The sequence below is a fragment of the Lampetra fluviatilis genome, chromosome 59, assembly GCF_964198595.1.
Source record: "Lampetra fluviatilis chromosome 59, kcLamFluv1.1, whole genome shotgun sequence".
In the NCBI taxonomy this organism is placed as follows: Eukaryota; Metazoa; Chordata; class Hyperoartia; order Petromyzontiformes; family Petromyzontidae; genus Lampetra; species Lampetra fluviatilis.
Window position 1 is genome coordinate 7,150,076 of NC_136333.1, and position 20,703 is coordinate 7,170,778.

At 47.1% G+C, this 20,703-nt stretch overlaps 1 protein-coding gene across 1 annotated transcript; it reads right to left on the reverse strand.

Moving 5' to 3' along the window:
- Positions 1–14,643: 14,643 nt before the first annotated feature.
- On the reverse strand, positions 14,644–20,410 carry LOC144950854 (ARL14 effector protein-like). The gene is made up of 3 exons (XM_078880993.1): positions 20,090–20,410; positions 17,179–17,255; positions 14,644–16,535 (listed from the first exon to the last, which is right to left on the reverse strand). Exons 1-3 carry the CDS (start codon positions 20,144–20,146, stop codon positions 16,325–16,327), a joined length of 345 nt encoding a protein of 114 aa, XP_078737119.1. The 5' UTR covers positions 20,147–20,410; the 3' UTR covers positions 14,644–16,324.
- Between the last annotated feature and the right edge of the window lie 293 nt (positions 20,411–20,703).

Sequence of the window (20,703 nt, forward strand, 5' to 3'; positions counted from 1 at the left end):
CACCCACCCCTCCCCACCCCTCCCCATCAAACTCTCCACCCACCCAGCATCCCCCCCACACAGACCCCCACCCACCCCCCCATCAAACTCTCCACCCCCCCTCCCCACCCACCATGCCCTCCCCCCACCCACACGCCACTCTCTGACAATCTCCCCTGCACCCATCCCACCAACCCCCTCCATCAAACCCCTACAACCCACCCAGAATCCCTCCCTCTGACCCCCTCCCCTACTCCTCTTACTCCTCCTCCCCTCCACAAACCCACAACCCTCCATCAAACCCTAAACCCACCCACCCAACCCAACCCGCCGTTCCTCCAATCCCTCCATCAAACCCGATTACCACTCACCCACCCACCCACCATCAACCCTCCACCCACCATCACGCCTACTCACCCAGCCCCCTTCCATCTCTTATCCCTCCCCTGTGACCACCCCCCCCCCCCAAAAAATCCACTCCCCTATATCTTCCCCTATTCACCCACCAACCCAACCCCTTCAAACGACCTTAAATACCTCTCCCAGCACGCACGCGAATCATCCCCAATCCGCAAGCACCGTCACCCGCATTCCGTACACATCTAGCAGTGGATAGAGAACGAGCGTGCGTGGTACGGTCGCACCCCCCCCCCACCTCTCCCGAAGGTGGCGTGACCGCGAAACGTCACTCACAGCGCACGTGCGCCTCCTCGTGTCACCCCTCGCACGACGACGACGATGATGACGATGGAGCGAGCCCCGAGTCCGAGTGGCTTTATGCTCATCATTATCTCGCTCCACTTTGCAGGGCTGTTGACAAGGAGTTGCGAATGGAATGATAGCCATTCAATTACGTCCAACTTTAAACAACGACACAAGCTAACCCGCATGCCATAATTATCAGCGGCAGCGATAAATCCACATCCTGCGATAGAGATAAAGAACACCCCCCCAGCCTCCACCCCCGTACAGCCTAAACATACTTTTGGGGCAAGTGCTGTTAGCGAGCACCAATGAAGGCCGGCACGGCACACGAGGGGGGAGGGGTGGGTAGTGGTTAGCGGCGCTGCGCTACGAATCCCAGCGACCAGAGTTCGATAAACATCACCACTCTGTGTGAAGACAAAGGCGGCCGGGCGTGGTGCTGGTCAAACCCTCCCCCCCACCCCCTCGTGTGCCGTGCCAGCCTTCAATAGGTGCCTCTCGCTAAAGAGCACATGTCCCTACAGGCTGTGGAGGTGTGGTGGAGGCGGAGGGGATGGGGGGGGTCTTTGTCTTTGCTGTAATGTCATCTTCATTTTTGAGCTGCAGGGAAGCTCACGCGCGCCCCCGTCCGTACAACGCCGGTCATTTGGCATTCTCCCGTAAGTTTCGATTTAAAGCTTTCGTGACTGCAGGGATTCATCTTCTTGGTTCTTTCGGTAAAGTCACGTAGAAGGGAAATAATACAATAATAAAAATTAAACATAATAAAATACAATTCTCATACAATTATTTTATTATGATGTAGCATAGCGTTAGACTTAGAATTTTAATCTAAATTGTATTATGATTCATCTTCTTGGTTCTTTCGGAAAAGTCACGTAGAAGGGAAATAATACAAATAAAACATAATAAAATACAATTCTCATACAATTATTTTATTATGTGATATTTTTATTATTTTATTATTTCCCTTCTACATGACTTTACCGAAAAAACCAAGAAGATGAATCGTAATACAATTTAGATTAAAATTCTAAGTCTAACGCTATGCTACATCAAACAAATATGGCTAAACGAAGTGAGTGACTGACTTTGGGGAGTGGGGGGTGGACAAGTTAGACCGATTTTGACTGCCGTGACATTGTTGAAACTCTACCAAAGGGCTTCATTCAGTACCGGATTAAGCTCTTGCGCGGCCTGTAGCATATGTTATAAAGGGGCCCTAAATAAAAAATAACCCATAAATATTAAAACACATAAATGTTTAACTTGCACAGTAAAGTAATTGATTTTTTTCATTTGCTATACAGCCTGATAATACGACAAATCGCTAACCTTAAACACCCAGTCGTTGACAAAAGTTGAAGGCGGTATAGTACTATAGTAATAGAGCAAGTGCAGAATCACTGAACCGGAATTGATAGCTTGAAAGCATTTAGCGCGGGCCCCTTTAAAGTGCGGGGCCAGTAGCTACTACACATGTAGTAGCTACACATGTAGTAGCTACACATGTAGTAGCTACACATGTAGTAGCTACACATGTAGTAGCTACACATGTAGTAGCTACTTTTGCTACTAGAATAATCCAGCACTGAAGCTGACCGGGATACTGAGCTTCGGAAAATGTTTTTTTTTCTTCCTGCAGGCACTTCTCCCTACATCCATGACCTCCTTCAGCCACATACATATATTTGCCATCAAGTATCGTTAAGGGGCCGTCCATAAATGACGTCACGCAATTTTGGACGATTTTTGACCCCCCCATCGTTACACGGCGTCATAAAAAAGTCAGACCCCCCCTCAAATATGACGTCACAAAGCTCTGCCCCCCCAAAAAACATGCTTCAAATCGCTTTAAACTATTGTTATTGTAGTGCGTATTTAATATGGCGCTGCACTCTGATGTTGTAGGAGAAAACATTTATTAAAAAGTCTATTTAACTAAGTAGAACGTGTTGTCTATATTTATTTAAAGTTGCGCATTTTGATGTGACGTCACATTTCTCACCCCCCCCCCCTCGTCACACATCGTCACAAATGTCTGACCCCCCCCCCCCCCCCTAGGTGCGTGACGTCATTTATGAACGGGCCCCTAAGATTCTCAGATTGTGCGTTGCTCACTGTCAACCACGGTCTTGAGGCTTCACACGTGGTGGGGGTGGGGGTAAGGACGGTGCTTTTGCAATTGCGGCACCAGCTACACCTCATTGCCCGTTCAAAGTCGGGGGATTTCCGAGGTACTTACAAATCTTACAAAATCTCCGCTAAAAATGCATCCGTTTCAAGTGCCCTTCACTCTCTCTTTCGTTATTTCCAAACGTCTCTCTCACTTCTCCCTTGCCTTGGGTGACGTTCAACTATTTTCCGCCTTTACATGCACAGCGCCCTCAGAACGATTGTTTAAGGGCGCTTTATACAGTAATACGTTTTTAGCCTTTCAACTGGTACAAAAACTGACACCTTTATACAAGGCATCATGTTTGCAATAACCACAACACAAGCAGTCAAAATGCAAACAAAAAGAAACAACTCTGATGATGATAATGATATGCACTGTCCTTGAAGTTGATTGGTCCACACCCGAGACAGCTTTTCTTAGAGCCTAGTCTCCATTGGTGTTGGACCAGATGACGCCAAAAGGCGTACTATATTTTGCCACTGGTAAAGGAGATGTCTCATAGTGGAAATGCTTACCCCGAGCTCTCAATACTCTGATAGTGCGCTGTCTTTGAGTTGCACGTCATCTGGTCCAACACCAATGGAGACTAGGCTCTAAGAAAAGCTGTCTCGGGTGTGGACCAATCAACTTCAAGGACAGTGCATATCATTATCATCATCAGAGTTTCTTTTTGTTTGCATTTTGACTGCTTGTGTTGTGGTTATTGCAAACATGATGCCTTGTATAAAGGTGTCAGTTTTTGTACCAGTTGAAAGGCTAAACCCTATTACTATATTTTGCCACTGGTAAAGGAGGTCTCATAGTGGCGCTTTATACATTTAAATCATTATTGTTAAAGCCCAGACGAATGACTTATCCAGGCTAAACGCGTTCGTCTTGTCATTCTGTCTACAGTATAATTATAGTAGAATTAGATAATTATACACTCACTCCTCGGTACGAGCTAAAGTATTTGCTCTCCTGCAAAACTTCCAGACGGGTAGGCGGATCGCACAAAAAATGCCGTGAAAACTCCCTTCCCGTGAGCTTCCACGAGGCTACCGGTTCCCTGGTTCGCCAGGAGAAGGCCGAACAGACTAATATCGTCTGAGCCTACTGCGCGGGATAGAGCGTTGCCGCCTCGCACGTGTGCGGTTTATCCCGGGTCCCCTGGGTTCTTTACAACAACTCACGGATTTCATCATTGGACCTCCTTTGCCAAAGTATAATAAAAAGGGTTTTCCCCTTTTTTCTGGCAACAAAACTGAAATCTTTTTTTTACAAGGATTCATGTCTGCATTAACCACAATACTTGCAGTCAAAATGCAAACAAAAAACACACTGATAATATATGCATTGTCCTTGAAACTGATTGAGACTAGGCTCTAAAGAAAGCTGTTTCTGGTGTGGATCAATCAGTTTCAAGGACAATGCATATATTATCAGTGTGTTTTTTATTTGCATTTTGACTGCAAGTATTGTGGTTAATGCAGACATGAATCCTTGTAAATAAAGGTTTCAGTTTTGTTGCCAGAAAAAAGGGGGGAAACCCTATTATTCACTCACGGATTGGCTGAAACATCTTAACATCTAGAGGATTGAAGGGCTTGGGCAATCGTTTGCACCGGCTTACCGCCTGGCTCCCTTCCCGCTTGTCCGTGCTACCTCGGCGACTGTGGGATGCGATATTCATGAACGACGATCCCAAACAACATTCTCACACCTGTGTGTTCGTAAGTATGTATGTTGAACTTTTTTCGCACCGTACGTAGCCAACCGTGATAATTGGAGGTGCAGAGGATGGACAACAAACTAAACACACAAAAAGCAGATCTCAAGAAATTAGTTTGTTAATCTTGATGATGGTTTCAAAGTGCATCGCTCCAGTGGCTTCCTAATATCGGATGGAAGAGCGTTCCAGACGGCCGCAGAAGCTCATCTGAAAGCGCTCGCATTTGCGCAACCTTCCCGAAAGACACGTTTCGACATTGCCTCTTCGTAAATCAATACGACGCAGCGTGCGTTACGCCCGTGCCGTACCTGCGTTGTGAAGTACTCGTCTTAAGAGCCTGCCACCAACAATGTTTCCCTGTCTCTTACCGTTGTCTGAAAAAAAATCGCTGCGTCATTGAACAATCGCAACTCATTCGCAAGCCAGCGTGGGCGACCGCCTAGATCGGCGTGTTCATCCTCTTCGGCGAGAGTTCATCCCTTCCGAAACACTTTCCAACAGCATCCCAAGATTGCAGCAGACTTAACGCACGACAGCACACTTGCGATTGACGGTGTTTATTTTAGAACGCGGTAAGGGATTTGCACGTATTGGGCTCTTAAATACTCCCAGCATTTCAACGCACCTTATACATCGGCTCTCTCATCTCAATCGTCTCAGTGCCCAGGTGTATGATCTTTTGTTTTACCGGTAGGAACCTCCTGATTACACCAGCCCACAGTGGGATTATTGTATCCGTCCGTCCGTCGTGCAGCCAAAAATGGGAGGGGTGGGGCTGGGTGGAGAGGGGAGGGTGGGGAGGGGCTGGGTGGGGAGGGTGGGGAGGGGCTGGGTGGGGAGGGAAGGGTGGGGAGGGGCTGGGTGGAGAGGGTGGGGCTGGGTGGGGGATGGGAGGGGTGGGGCTGGGTGGGTAAGGGCTGGTCACCCCGTGGTGCCCTTATAAAACTCAACGTTTAACCTACTCACGCCGGCTTGTGCCCGCCCTCACAGTCGGCCATATTTGCGGAATACACCACGCCGCCGTTGACCCTGGCCATTTACCGAGCAACCTAACGTTCCTACCAGCTCCCTCCACAGGAAGGTGTTTAGCCTAGGGCACCCCCGCTGGCAGCTGTCTCTGTTGCGGCTTCAGGTGATGCAGGACCAGTGCCGGATGAAGCTAGTGCGGGGCCTGTAGCATATGTTATAAAGGGGCCCTAAATAGAAAATAAGTATAACCCGTAAAAACAAAGTTTTTCACTATAAATCCTTTATATGCGTGGCAGCGAACTTAATATAAAGGATTTAAAAATATATTCGCCTGTGGAGGACGAAGGGATCGATCCCGCGACCTTTGGCATGGGAAGCGAGGGCGCTACCAACTGCGCTACTCGGCCACGGCCTGTGGAAGGGTTACGCTCTGGGCTCTTTTACTGTGACGTTCAGCCAAAGCGATGAATGAGTTCTATTTGAATATATGTAAAATATTTTTTTTTTGCCTAAAAAGTGTAAAATTTTGGGAATTTTTTTTCACGAACATTAATTGTCTGTCACAACGAGTCTGTGTGGACAATGTCAGCTCGATTGGATCACGGGAAGTGGGTTAAAAAACGAGCGAAAGATTTGCACGGTCCTAAGCAAGCAAGCAAGCACGCAAGCAAGCAAGCGAACTTAATATAAAGGATTTAATAAAAACACATACATATAACAACACATGAATGTTTAACGTGCATAGTAAAGTAATTGTATTTTTTCAGTTGCTATAAAGCCAGATAATACGACAAATCGCTAACCTTAAACATCCATAATAGAGGTTTTTTTTGGGTTATATCGCGTAAATATATAAATGTGTCGTTAAACCCGCCACCACCCGACACAGCCAACTAGTGAGGGTTGTCGCGTAAACAGAACGTGGCCAATTCGTCACTAGTACAGCACACCGGTGCGTTGGAGAGCCAAGCCACAACATTTACAATCTGAGTACGACGTTTCGCCAGTAATTACAACCAGCTTCATCAGGCGACAGCCAGATTTGTGGAGAAGTCCACCTGTTTTGTTCCTTACATAGAGGCGTAGATGTGGTGACCACGCTTCTGCACTCTAGTGCAAAGTGGAGGGGGGGATTACTGAGGCAACGTACATTATGCATTATGTGAGCCCTTTGAACTTGTTGGGTGGTGGCGGGTTTTAACAACACATTTATATATTTACGCGATCTAACCCCAAAAAACTCTATTATGGTTGATATTGGTCGCGAAAGCCTACGTGTTAAACTTAAGCACCCAGTCGTTCATAAACGTTGAAGGCAGTATAGTACTATAGTAATAGAGCAAGTGCAGAATCACTGCACCGAAATTGATATCTTGAAAGCATTTAGCGTGGGGCCCTTGAAAGTGCGGGGCCCGTAGCTACATGTGTAGCTACTTTGCCACTAGGATAATCCGGCACTGTGCAGGACTGGCCTGCAAGTTGTCATCAGTATGTCAGTAAGGGGCGATGTTGCTCTCGGGAATTCCCATGAAGCAAATTGCAAGGAATGTTTCATATTTGGCAAATGTGTACCATGATCCTTCACTAATTTTTAGAGGGGGCCGGCCACTTTCGCCCGTGAGACAGCATCAGTGATGATGGCCGCCACACATTTGAAACCATTGTTGGGTTCGACAGCACGACGACGATGATGTTGATGATAGGGGTATTTTCACATTTGTGTATTGTCACGGAACGCACGTCAGGGCCGCGCTAAAGGCCACCAGATACCATCAGTGGCCCGCGGGCCTTGCAATGAAGAACACCGGCCAATACTATTATTGTGTTACTTTACATCTGTCGCATTAACCTGTGATAGTCAAACATTCGCAAAGGAGAGTTGAGAAACACACGCTGATGTAATGTATGTACGTTGTATGTTGAACCTCTTTGGCACCGTACGTAGCCAACCGTGCTAATTGGAGGTGTGGGGGAAGGACAACAAACTAAACACACAAAAAGCAGTTCTAAAGAAATTCTTTTCTATTTAGATGTAAAAGTGCATAGTTCTAGTGGCTTCCTAATATTGGAAGGAAGAACGTTCCAGACGGCCACAGAAGCGAGGATAAGCGGAGTTTGCTTGACGAGATCAGCAAGGTACTGTGGTTCATTTGTAATATAAAATAATTTGGATTTATATCCAAAGGTGGAGTTTGACTTCTATATTGGGAGGAGGGGCGGGGAGAGGTTCGCTATGTCCCTCACATTAGAAATCGTGGGAGCTTATCATAAAAATAAATTGTAAACTACTTAAACTACATTTTTTATTTAAAGCTTTCGTGACTGCAGGATTCATATTCTTGGTTCTTTCAGTAAAGTCACGTAGAAGGGAAATAATAAAAAAAAATACAAATATAAAACAATTAAAATTTCTCACGACGTTTCGACTGCAACACAAGCAATCGTCATCAGGTGTGAAATCCACAGCAAGAACATTTTCTTGCTGTGGATTTCACTGTGGATTTCACACCTGATGATGATTGCTTGTGTTGCAATCGAAACGTCGTGATAATTTTTTATTGTTTAATATTTGTATTATTTTATTATTTCCCTTCTACGTGACTTTACCGAAAGAACCAAGAATACTTAAAATAAATTAATAACGGTGTCCACATTGGGCGGGGCATTGCCCCCCACCCCTCCCGTGCCCCCCATAACCTCGCCCATGTTTACATCGCATGTGAATGCACCCCCATCTTAGGACGCGGTACAGACAAAAGGGGGGTAATCCAGCATCTTGTCAGAGAGGAACGTCATCATCCAGCAGTGGATGGACCATGGCTGATGATTGCGGTGCTGGTGGTTGTACCAAGCAGCTAGATGATATGTCAGAGTCCACGTGTTCATAAGTTCACAACCCCAGATGATCTTTCTATTTAATTGTGCGCTTACTATAAACCAGATGTGGAAATCTGTCAAAGCGGCCTTCTGTGTCCTGTGTCACATCCCATAACCGAAATCTAAAATTGCCCATAATTAGTACAAATTGTGCAAAGAGAGAAAAGAAGCCTGTTTATGACTGGCACAGGCCAAAGCCCCACACTTACAATGCAGGCAGGGCAATTGGGAGCAAACTTGGCTGACTGTTGCAGCTGGTTTCGCAGTTCGAACCAAGCGGACTGCCCTGGTTAACGCCGCGAGTGTGTGATCGTCAAATACGCGCTGTCTGCTGGGAGGGGGGGTAGGCAAGACTTTGTGACGTCATATTTGGGGGGGGGGTCTAACTTTTTGTGACGCCGTGTGACGAAGGGTGGGCGGGAGGGTCAAAAATCGTCCAAAATCGCGTGACGTCATTTATGGACGGCCCCTTAATAAAGAACGGGTCATGAAGCGGCCCCTTTAAAGAGCCGCAAGGTTGCCCACCCATGCTCCAGATCGAAAGCTTCATTTCTTTAGGAACTTCTTTTAGCTGAACTCGTCGAGGTGCGTGAACCATTTCGCAAACTCCGCCCATCCTCGCAGCCGCTTTTGGCAAAGCATCGAACAAAGACGGTGGCGGTCACCGCATCGCGTGGCGCTTTCAGATGCGCTGCTTCTGCGACCGTCTGGAACGTTCCTTCCTTCCGATATTAGGAAGCCGCTGGAGCTACGCACTTTCACATCCAAATTGAAAACGAATTTCTTTAGAAGTGACTTTTTGTGTGTTTAGTTTGTTGTCCTTCCCCACGCATCCCTGATTCGGCACGGTTAGCTACGTACGGTGCAAAAGAAGTTCAACATACATACATTCTCCGCAGAGACTAACACTACCCATAGACTCAACACTGCCCATAGACTCAACACCGCACCTCCGATTCGCACGGTTAGCTACGTACGGTGCGAAAGAAGTTCAACATACATACATTCTCCACAGAGACTAACACTACCCATAGACTCAACACTGCCCGTAGAGTCACGTAGGTAATAAATAAATAACAAATGCTTCACTTACATACAAAAAATAATAAACTACTTTAATTAATAATAGAAATAAAATAATAGCACGGTTATTTTATTTCTATTATTATTTCTATTTTTTTTGTCTACGTAGGGTGCGAAAGAAATTAAAACATGCGTACATGCTTTGTTCTTCAATACCACCATCATCATCATTAGCCGTGACCAATCCACTGCTGGATGAAAACCTCCCCAAGCTGCCGCCTCTCGCGATGTATAACAATAAGAATCGATCTTGTCCCCGTCGCTCCATCTCCGCTGTGGATGTGTTTACAGTAAATCGTTCTCGCATTGCATTCCTTGGCCTGCCGCTCCGTTGTTATTATTCTTCTCATTATTTAGTCTTAACCATAATCCAACGTCCCTTCGAAGCACGGACGTTTCGCTATCAAAAGTGCCACTCATTTCACAGTTTTAATTCTGTAATCTATCCGCGTGTAACCTCTAACCCACCAACTTTTCACGCTTCTTGTTTCATCCTGCCCTGAAGCTTTGCCTGCGGCCCCTTTGCATGGACGATGCCAGCCACAGGACAGTAATATGTAAATCTAAAAGTGGTTTTATACACGATGATTAGAATTGTCATCTTTAGTTCTCGTGAAAGTGTTGTGCATCAACGCTCAACATCGAAATGGTTGAAATTAGAAGGGAGTATTTTTTTGACAATGTTTAAAGAAACTTTCTCACCATAATCGTCATATCGTGGTATTTGATGTCGTGTCGTACGTACGTTGAAACTTCTTTCAACGTACGTACGACACGGGCCGCATGGCTGACAGATTTGAAGCTTTCGTGACTACAGGAATCCATACTCTTTTGATATTTCGGTAAAGTCACGTACGTAAAAAATAAAATAAAATGAAACATATTTTTATTTTATTTTCTTTCTTTCTTTTTATTTTCTTTCTTTTCTTTTTACCTACGTGACTTTACCGAAAAAAACAAAGAGTATGGACCCTTGCAGTCACGAAAACTTCAAATCTAGAAGTAGGGCCAAACCTAATGAATGAAACTGAAACTCTCGCACATTGCCTCGCTAACCATGGTGGCTAATCGGAGGCGCGGGAAAAGACAATAAACTAAACACACGCAAAAAGCAGTTCTAAAGAAATTAGTTTTAGCAAAAAAAAATTAACCCGTAAAAACAAAGTTTTTCACTATAAATCCTTTATATGCGTGGCGGCTAGAGTCATCTCGTCCTCTGGCTTGAGATGGCTGCCACCTATGGGTCAGATGATTGCCTGCCACCATTAAGCAATTGGTAATTAAATATAAAAAAGAATTCCTAAAAAGTGTAAAGTTGTGGAAAAAAATTTTCACGAAAATAAATTGTCAAGCACAACGAGTCTGTGTGCAAAATGTCAGCTCGATTGGATCACGGGAAGTGGGTTAAAAAACGACCGAAAGATTTGCACGGTCGTAAGCGCGCAAGCAAGCAAGCAAGTGAACTTAATATAGAGGATTTAAAAACACACGAGTTTTCACGACTTGTTTGACCAGTTCAAGCCAATTGCTTGTCCCGTGCAAGGAGGAATTGGGGTGGGGTAGCTTCATACAGTCCTCTGTCGCCATCTGCTGCCCATTGTGAAGACTGCGTACACCGTCTCCACAAGTGGAGACGTTAAAGACAACCCCACGGTGTGACACTGCGGCCACCCGAACCAGATGTTGGATCCAGTGCCGGGTTCTCCGAGTAGCAAAAGTATCTACATATGCTACGGGCACCGCGCTAAATGCTTTCAAGCTATCAATTCCGTTCTAGATTTGAAGCTTTCGTGACTGCAAGGATTCATACTCTTAGTTTTTTCGGTAAAGTCACGTAGATAAAAAATGAAATTAAAATTAATAAAAAATAAAACAATAAAATCACGACGTTTCGGAGGCAACACGTCTCCGTCATCAGGTGGGACCGTCACAGCCAGATTTGCTGCATCAAGTGAGGCAAGGATTCAAGATGCAAGCCCTCAGTATTAATTATTAATGTAATTTTTTACCTACGTGACTTTACCGAAAGAACCAAGACTATTAATTCCGGTTCAGTGATTATGCACTTGCTCTATTACTATAGTACTATACCGCCTTCAACTCAGGATTGAGGTGGGGGAGCCCAGACGTAGGGGGATTGGATCACAGCACAACAATGAATTATTACATTGCTATCTATTTAACTATTTTTTTTTTATTTTAGCAGGTAAGGCCCATACAGCTCTTTTTCAGAAGCGACCTGGCAATCACAAATGATAGGTCAACAAATTGGCTTATCACGTGGAAATTCATAGCAGCCAAATACTCGAAATGTAAGTTTCCAAATGTGGAGGAAAACTCTGAGGACCCGGAGGTAACTCCATGCGACCATGGGGAGAGAGAGACACGCAAACTCCAAATATACAGCAGCAGCAGGCGCCAGGGTCGGGATCGAACCCACGACCTCCTGTGTACCTGGCGAGGTAGTTAACATCTCCTAGCCACCGTGATGATGATGAGAGAGAGACACGCAAACTCCAAATATACAGCAGCAGGCGTCAGGGTCAGGATCGAACCCACAACCTCCTGTATACCTGGCGAGGAAATTAACATTTCCTAGCCACCGTGATGATGATGAGAGACACGCAAACTCCAAATATACAGCAGGCGTCAAGGTCGGGATCGAACCCACGACCTCCTGCACACCAGGCGAGGTAGTTAACATCTCCTAGCCACCGTGGTGATGATGATGATGAGAGAGAGACACGCAAACTCCAAATATACAGCAGCAGGCGCCAGGGTCGGGATCGAACCCACAACCTCCTGTATACCTGGCGAGGTAGTTAACATCGAACCAGCGTCGTACCTTTATCTACTGACCACTGGTGAGAGAAAGTCATACCGTAGGGAGATCATGCTCGACTTCCGTAAAATAAATTCGCAAATGGTCACTATAACCAAATCACTTTGGATGCAACTGGTGTGATGACATCTGATGTTATATGATGTACGTTACGTAATAAGTCAGCACCAAGAGATTGATTACAAGGTACGCCTAACCTAAAAACAATCTTACAATTATCTTCTTGGGTCTTTCGGTAAAGTCACGTAGAAGGGAAGTAAAATAATTCTCACGACGTTTCGGCCACAACGCAAGAACCAAGAAGATGAATCTCTGCAGTCACGAAAGCTTTAAATCGAAATCTTACAATTTTCGTCAGCGATATTCCCAAAATGCTACGGAAGAGGCTCAGGACAAAATCGGGCGAGGTTGTGATGCCAAATTAATTCCTGGAAGAAAAAAAAATAAAACTGCGTTCCGGACTATTCCTGCTGAATCGAGCCACAGCCGAGGAGGCATTAAAAAATAATAAAGTCGTAGCAGAAAACAAAAAGAGATGTTAATGTATATGGAACAAAAAAAAAGCCGACAGCTTTAGCCCCCGCGGTATTCATTCATTCAAAAGAATGTGTCAATTGGTAGCCAGGGTATTTAAAAAGTGTTTATTACTCGCGTTTTAAGTGTCGTGATGATCAACCACCGTTGGTTTACAGATGTGGGGCCCTTCCTCCTTCACCAGGGAAGCAACGTTGTGCCTCCCCCCCCCCCCAAGCTTTGAAAGCTGCCAGAATGTCAAAGCTAGTGTTTCAGAGCTGCGAGGTTCAGATTGTAATCGCTCTCCTGCCCTCTGAAGTTACCGGCTTGCTTCTAATTCAAAGTTAACGCGGGGCCATACATTACGTGTGGCCGTTCTAAGCCCCTATAGACTCCCCCAGAGCTAGCCACGTGATGTATATTGTTAATATGAGCGGAGCTGTATACGACCGCGTGATTTAGGTGATGCCTCCACGTGCGGTGTGTGGCTGTGTGTGTTTGGGTAGAGATGGCCAAGGTTTGGTGGATTTGGCCCAGCTGGGCTAGGGATTTATTGTCGGGGAGCGTCTGTGGCAAATCAATATATATAGCTTTTTAAGGCTTGGGTCATCCCTAGGTCATCTTGGCTTAAAATGGGGACCTTGTGTGTTGTTATCGTTGACGCCGGAAAGACAAAAGGGAGCCAGGCTGGCATGGTGATGGATACACTTCAATGTTGTTTCATGCACTCCAGCAGCCTGAATAGCACCTGAAGACCGAAACGTCGTTTTTCTTTTATTATTTTTTTTATACCTACGTGACTTTACCGAAAGAATCAGAGAGGATGGATTGCTGCAGTCACGGAAGCTTCAAATCAAGACTGAATAGCTCCTCTTAATAGCAACCATCGATGCAGACGATATTGTATTTTGGGTGTAGTAGAATAAAGTTTATTTGTGTATTTTTTATTTTGAGAAGTTTTTTTTTTATCTTTACAACTGTCTCTTTTCTTTCAGGTTCCCTCTAAGCACCCAATGTAAAAAAAAAACATTGATGTATAATACTAATGTATTTCTTTTACTCAGCGGGAGCTTGCATTGGTATCGTTGGCCAATTCCATTCAGTGAGTGTTTGGCTTCGTTTGGAAGACCGAGAACATGGTAACACTCAAAGCTCTGCACAGACAGATTCAAGAATCCCTTACTTTGGACCTCCGTCTTCTTGCCACATCGCAGCCGAAGCCTGCAACCCCGAGTTAGGGGACTTTAAAAGAGTGGCAGATTTAAGCGAAAAAGGCACCACGCATGTCAACAAAAAACACATTCCTGCGGAAGGAGCTGGTAGGAACGTTGGGTTGCTCGGTCAATGGCCAGGCTCAACGGCGGCGTGGTGTATTCCGCAATTATGGCCAACTGTGAGGGCGGGCACAAGCCGGCGTGAGTAGGTTAAACGTTGAGTTTTATAAGGGCACCACGGGGTGACCAGCCCCTCCCCACCCAGCCCCACCCCTCCCACCCCCCCACCCAGCCCCACCGGTGACGATTATTTGAACCGGTTCTGGGCCCTCCCCTAGGTCGCCTCAGCCTCAAACGCGTAACTGGTGTGGTGTGTGTACATCGTCATCGGGGAGACAAAGGCGGCCGGGCGTGATGAATCCAAGTCCCGGGCGAAGCCGGGTAGTTAAGCTAGTACATTTATATTTACGAGACACTGACATGCAGTTCGCACTTGCTGAAACACCCATAACCGCATCTGTTCTCCTGGAAGAAAAAGAATTACACCGAACAAACTTGCCACGCAAGTGCATTACCGCGTCCATGTTTATTCGAAATGCAAGTGTTTAAAATAACACAGTCCAAGGGTAAAGGCTGTGTCGCGCTCACTTAAGGTAAACATTTAAGCAATTGCAAAATAAAATATCACAAGTCAATTTTACAACAAGACGGAAGACAATATTGATTGATCGCGCAAGCACTAAACAGAATGCACACTTCCCGCCACTCGCCGCTGTCAACATTTGCAGTGCGCCTCCCGTATAAAACAAAAAGCACCTGCCACATTGAGTTTGACAATTGTTTACATTTGCCGGGAACAATCGTATTCCATTTGCGAAGTCGCCATCGCGAACACGAAACGAGGAAACCAACCCTTCGTGTGCGGAGAGAATGATCCGTGGAAGCGGATCTCACAGAACTGCTTCCGAGAGCTCTTCCCAAGTGACTCTGTCCTACACGGGAGTGGCCGGCCGCACTTTTCCATCTGCTCTGCGGGTTTAAAGTAACGTTAGTCTCATGACAATTTGCAAACAGGAAAACGTCGCGTGAAATGTTTACTCGAAAAAGCGGTGCGATTGTGTTTGACGGCGGTGTTTAAAAATCAGCAGCCCACCACTTAAATTGGTAGGGGTTGGCGAGCACGCACGTAACATGTGATCGCACGTGGCCCACCAAATTTATAGCGGCCACCAGAAGTCAGTTGAAGGACCCCGGTCTATAGAACTACTTGAAATCAACTAATCGTTATCAATCAATCGTTACCTCCCCATGTGCTCAGCAGTCGGCGTAGGTCACTTGCTTGAATGAACGAATGAGACCATGCTTGGACCACATTGGGAACTGACCATTGTGAACATTGCAAAATCAGCGGAGGCATGTATGTATGTATGTTGAACTTCTTTTGTGCCGCACGTAGCCAACCGTGCCAATTGGAGGTGTGGCATTGAAGGCGTCCATACAGCTTCTCTCTAGCTAGGTCCTTTACCAGATCTGTCCATGGAGTTGCGAGAGTTGCCACACAACGCCATACCCAAGTAGAAATGAACCAAAGGATCGATCGGCCGTTCCCAATAGCCACGCACGCACAACTTTTGTTGTTCATAAACGAGTCGAAAAGTCGATCCAAGCTGCTGCTTTCCACCAAATCGGACGGGTTGATGATCTCAGCTGTTGTCGCAAGCATCGTCTCGAACGAACGATTCAGACGGTGAACCAATGCCGAGGACTGCAGTTGGATTGTGGAAAAGCCGTGGAAATTCAGCGCAGGCGTGCAAAACTAATCCGTTCCGTTCCTGCATTTGCTGCTCGTCGTTTCAGAGGTACGCAGCTTGAGCCCAGCAGGCAACCCTGGTTAATAGTGCAGCCGGTGCATTAAACCAAAAATATACGTGCCCATCTGCTTTAACAGGGGACGTTATTTAAAATTAAGCGTCGGTCACGCGTGCCGGCATTACCAGTTCACTTGTGCCAAATTCGCAAACGACTCTCAAAATCGCCCAATCAGGAAGCGACGTAGCAACATTGCCGCCCCCCCCCCCCCCGCTACTGAGAAACTGTTGCAGACTACGCCGCCAGTGCAACACGGCGCCCTCGTGACAGCCCTGGCGGCACGAATGCAAAACATACCGACGACGGCACGATCTCGCAATCGGAAAGTCCGCGAGCCCGTCGAAAAACCAGCGCAACCGTGGCAGTTATCTCCCCGCGCGCGTTCACACGCTGGCGTAGACGTTATCGATCGAGCCGCCCCCCTCCGTCTCCAGCCGCTCGTAGAGCCAGCGCCGGTCCCGGCGGCAGGTGGGGCCGCAGCGAGTGGAGCTGCAGGTCGAGCAGGGGTAGAAGCAGCCGGGGCAGCCGTCCTGCAGGCAATCGCAGGCGTCCACGCCGCCCCGCACCAACCGGCCCTGCGAGTCGTACACGCGGCTAGGGGCGGGCGGGCGGCGACGGCAGAGGGGAGGGGGGTGAAGGGTGAACGGCAGCGGCTTGTGGACAGGAGATAGGAGGCCACTGGGCGCTGTGCACTTTTAAATCCACGACAACCATCGCGACATCAGAAATCGTCTGGTGTCAAGGAGCGAGAGTGATTGACCACAACAAAAAATAAAAATGGGGGGGCCAAGAATAAATAAGTGGAAGATTGCAATTTTAGTCGATTAAACCAACTCAACTTCCCGGGTTGAATCGTCCCCTTCATTGAAAGCGGTGAAGTCAACGTGACGTCGTGCTCAAATATTTGCTTTCGCCCACAAAGTCATCTTCATTTTATTCACCTCGGAGCGATGACGGAGGGGGGTAGGTTTAGTCAATACTGCCAACCGGGAAATGAACTTCAGTTTTAGACGTATGCTTTCGCGACCAATATTATTCATAATCAACGTTTTTGGGTTAGATCGCGTTATTTATAAATGTGTCGTGACCCTCCACCACCAAATGAACTTCGCTGCATTACGATTTCGAGCTGTTCGCCTCAACCGCTGACAACTCGCTCCATTACACCCAGCCTCTGATTTTCTGTGTTTCTCTACCCCCTTTGCACTGACAACCACCCCCGCCACCCCGTACCCACCTGTCCACTTGCTGAAGCTTGGTCTGCAGCTTGCGACGTTCTCGTTTGCTCGTCTCGGGGTTGAAGTCACCGGCTGCCTGCGGAAGCGACAAGGGAGATAGCCTGTGCATCAACAAGGAAGAATAATCGTACACGCGCGCACGGCCCGGCTTTGTAACGATCTGTGGCGAGAACCCCGACGCTCACGCCGGCGTGCAGGAAGACGTAGGCTAGCAAGACGGGCATGACGAGGTGGGCCATTTTAGCAGTGGTTTTTGTCTCCAAGCGCCTGGAAAAGCATTTGGTAAATTTGGCCGGTTTTACATAGGGGCAAGTCCCAAATAGCAACACAATTTCATTGGATCGTTTTAATGATTGTCAGTGGCCCCGTCAACAACACAGGCGGACAGAGATATGACATGAACGCCTTTTAACCTGAGATGGGAATCGCTCCCCGAACATATTTTTTTTCGATTTGCATGTTCACTTCTGTTTTAAATAAACACTAGCAGGAAGTACCCGGCTTTGGCCGGGGGAAAATATGTATATTTAAAAACTTGTCAGCTCTTAAAAAACTTAACATATACATACACAAATACTGAGCTATTATAATAGCCCGGTGTTCCATTTGTCTGTCAGCAAATTTTTAAGAGCCTAAGAGAAGGCCTGAACCAAAAAGTTCTAGAAAGTGGGGGTAAAATGTTGATACAAAAGGTTTCAAAAAATTGTAAACCCCTCCCCACCCAATTTTTCTTTATTTAGTTAGGGGCCGTCCATAAATGACGTCACGCGATTTTGGACGATTTTTGACCCCCCCTTCGTCACACGACGTCACAAAAAGTCAGACCCCCCCCCTTCAAATATGACGTCACAAAGCTCTGCCCCCCCCCCCCCAAAAAAAAACACATCTCAATTTCGAAAATAAAATATGCTTCAAATTGCTTTAAACTATTGTTATTGTAGTGCGTATTTAATGTGGCGCTGCACTCTGATGTTGTAGGAGAAAACATTTATTAAAGAGTCTATTTAATTAAGTAGAACGTGTTGTCTATATTTATTTTAAGTTGCGCATTTTGATGTGACGTCACATTTCTCTAACCTCCCCCCCTCGTCACACATCGTCACAAATGTCTGACCCCTCCCCCCCCCCCAGGTGCGTGACGTCATTTATGGACGGTCCCTTAGATGTGTGGGAAACAACACATTCCGAGGGTGGCTGTGGGTGGGTGGTATGGGCTTAGTTTTAGGTTGTATTTGTGTACTTTGTTAAAACGTAAACAATATCGTCTGTTAAAAGCATTACAAAGATATGCGAACACAGACAGACACAAAAAAATAATTTTACCGGTAAGATTACTTAAACTAAAAACATTACACATTCTTGGTTCTTTCGGTAAAGTCACGTAGAAGGGAAATAAAAGAATAAAAATATAAAACAATAAAATTTTCTTGCCGTTGATTTCACACCTGATGATGATTGCTTGTGTTGCAGTCGAAACGTCGTGAGAATTTTATTATTTTTATTATTTTCGTTTTCCCCCTCTTCGTGACTTTACCGAAATAACCAAGAATATGAATCCCTGCAGTCACAAAAGCTTTAAATAAAAATAAAAACATTACTTTTTAGATAATTAAATGGGGGGGGGGGGGGGTCACAAGACTTACGGAACCCTTTAATTTTACGAGACACGCAAACTCCAAGTATACACAGTATCCATTAAATGTTACCCCTACACTGCAATGTGCTTACCGTGGCGATTACTGTGGTTGCAAATATATCTTTGTTTCAATATCGTGGGTGGGTGATGAGGGCACTTCACGTGGCCTCAATGTGCACCTAGCCTGGCACAAGCGTCGTGGTGACGTCACCGCCACTTAGTGGCGAATGGTTGTTGCTGCGGATCGATTCCAAATCGATTCCTGCTCACGGCCAACACCGCCGGTGACGATTATCTGAACCGGTCCCGGGCCTCCCCTAGGTCGACTCAGCCTCAAATGAGTACCTGGTGCGGTGTGCAGTAAACATCGTCACTAGGGAGACAAAGGCGGCCGGGCGTGGTGCTGGCCACCCACCCCCTCGTGTGCCACGGTGCCGGCCTTCATAGGTGCTCGCTAACAGCACTTGCCCCTGCAGTCTGTTGAGGCTACACGGGGCATCTTTGTCTTTGTGTGAGGACAACCCCAGACCCTTACAAATCCTCCATTGCGTCTCTACCACCACCACCCTCACCACCACCATCCTCACCACCACCACTCACCACCACCCTCACCACTACTCACCACCACCATCCTAACCACCACTCACCACCCTCACCACCAACACCACCGCCCTCACCACTACTCACCACCACCACCACTCACCACCACCACCCTCACCACCACCACCATCACCACCACTAACCACCCTCAACACCACTCACCACCACCACCCTCACCACCACCCTCACCACCCTCACCACCCTCACCAACACCACTCACCACCCTCACCACCACCACTCACCACCACCCCCCTCACTCACCACCACTCACCACCACCCTCACCACCACTCACCACCACCACCCTAACCACCACTCACCACCACCACCACTCACCACCACCACCCTCACCACCACTCACCACCACCCTCACCACCACCACTCACCACCACCACCCTCACCACCACTCACCCTCACCACCACCACTACTCACCACCACCACCCTCACCACCACCACTCACCACCACCACCCTCACCACCCTAACCACCATCACTCACCACCACCACTCACCACCACCCTCACCACCACCACCCTCACCACCACCACTCACCACCCTCACCACTACTCACCACCCTCACCACCACCATCCTCACCACCACTCACACCACCACTCACCACCACCACCACTCACCACCCTCACCACCACCACTCACCATCCTCACCACCCTCACTCACCTCGTCGTGTTGCTGTTGTGCTCCCGGAGTTTCCTTCCCACGTTTTGCTCGCCTCATGGCTCCAAGTCTCTCTCCTCCCTCCCTCCCCTCTCTCTCTTCTCTCTCTCAGCCGCTTACCGAGGGTGCATTCTCTGGGTGGACAAAGGACGACTACTTGAGTCGACTTTGAGTCGTCCTTTGTCTGTGTGTGTCTCTCTCTCTCTCGGCCGGCGTCTGGGTCAAAGCGAGTTGTAGATGTTGTTGTTGTGTTCAGCGGCAATGGAGGAGGAACAGGAGGAGGAGGGCAGTGGTTGATAGTGGAGTGATGTGATGGCGATGGCGTTACCAGAGCAGAGGTTTTTTCGTGCGCTCGTCTTTTGTTGAATGTGAAGGTGCACGTAGCCTGGCACAAGCGTCGTGGTGGTGAATGGCGGTTGTTGTTGTTGTTGTTTCACCTACAGAGTGGATATAACAGCCGAGGGGTCGGCGAACTGTGGATCTTTAAAGGACTCCAACATTGCGGCTCTTGAGTTGGGTGGAGAATTCTGTTGTATTCTTGATTCCTTCGGTAAAGTCACGTAGAAGGAAAATAATAAAATAATGAAAACTATTTTTCCCTTCTACGTGACTTTACC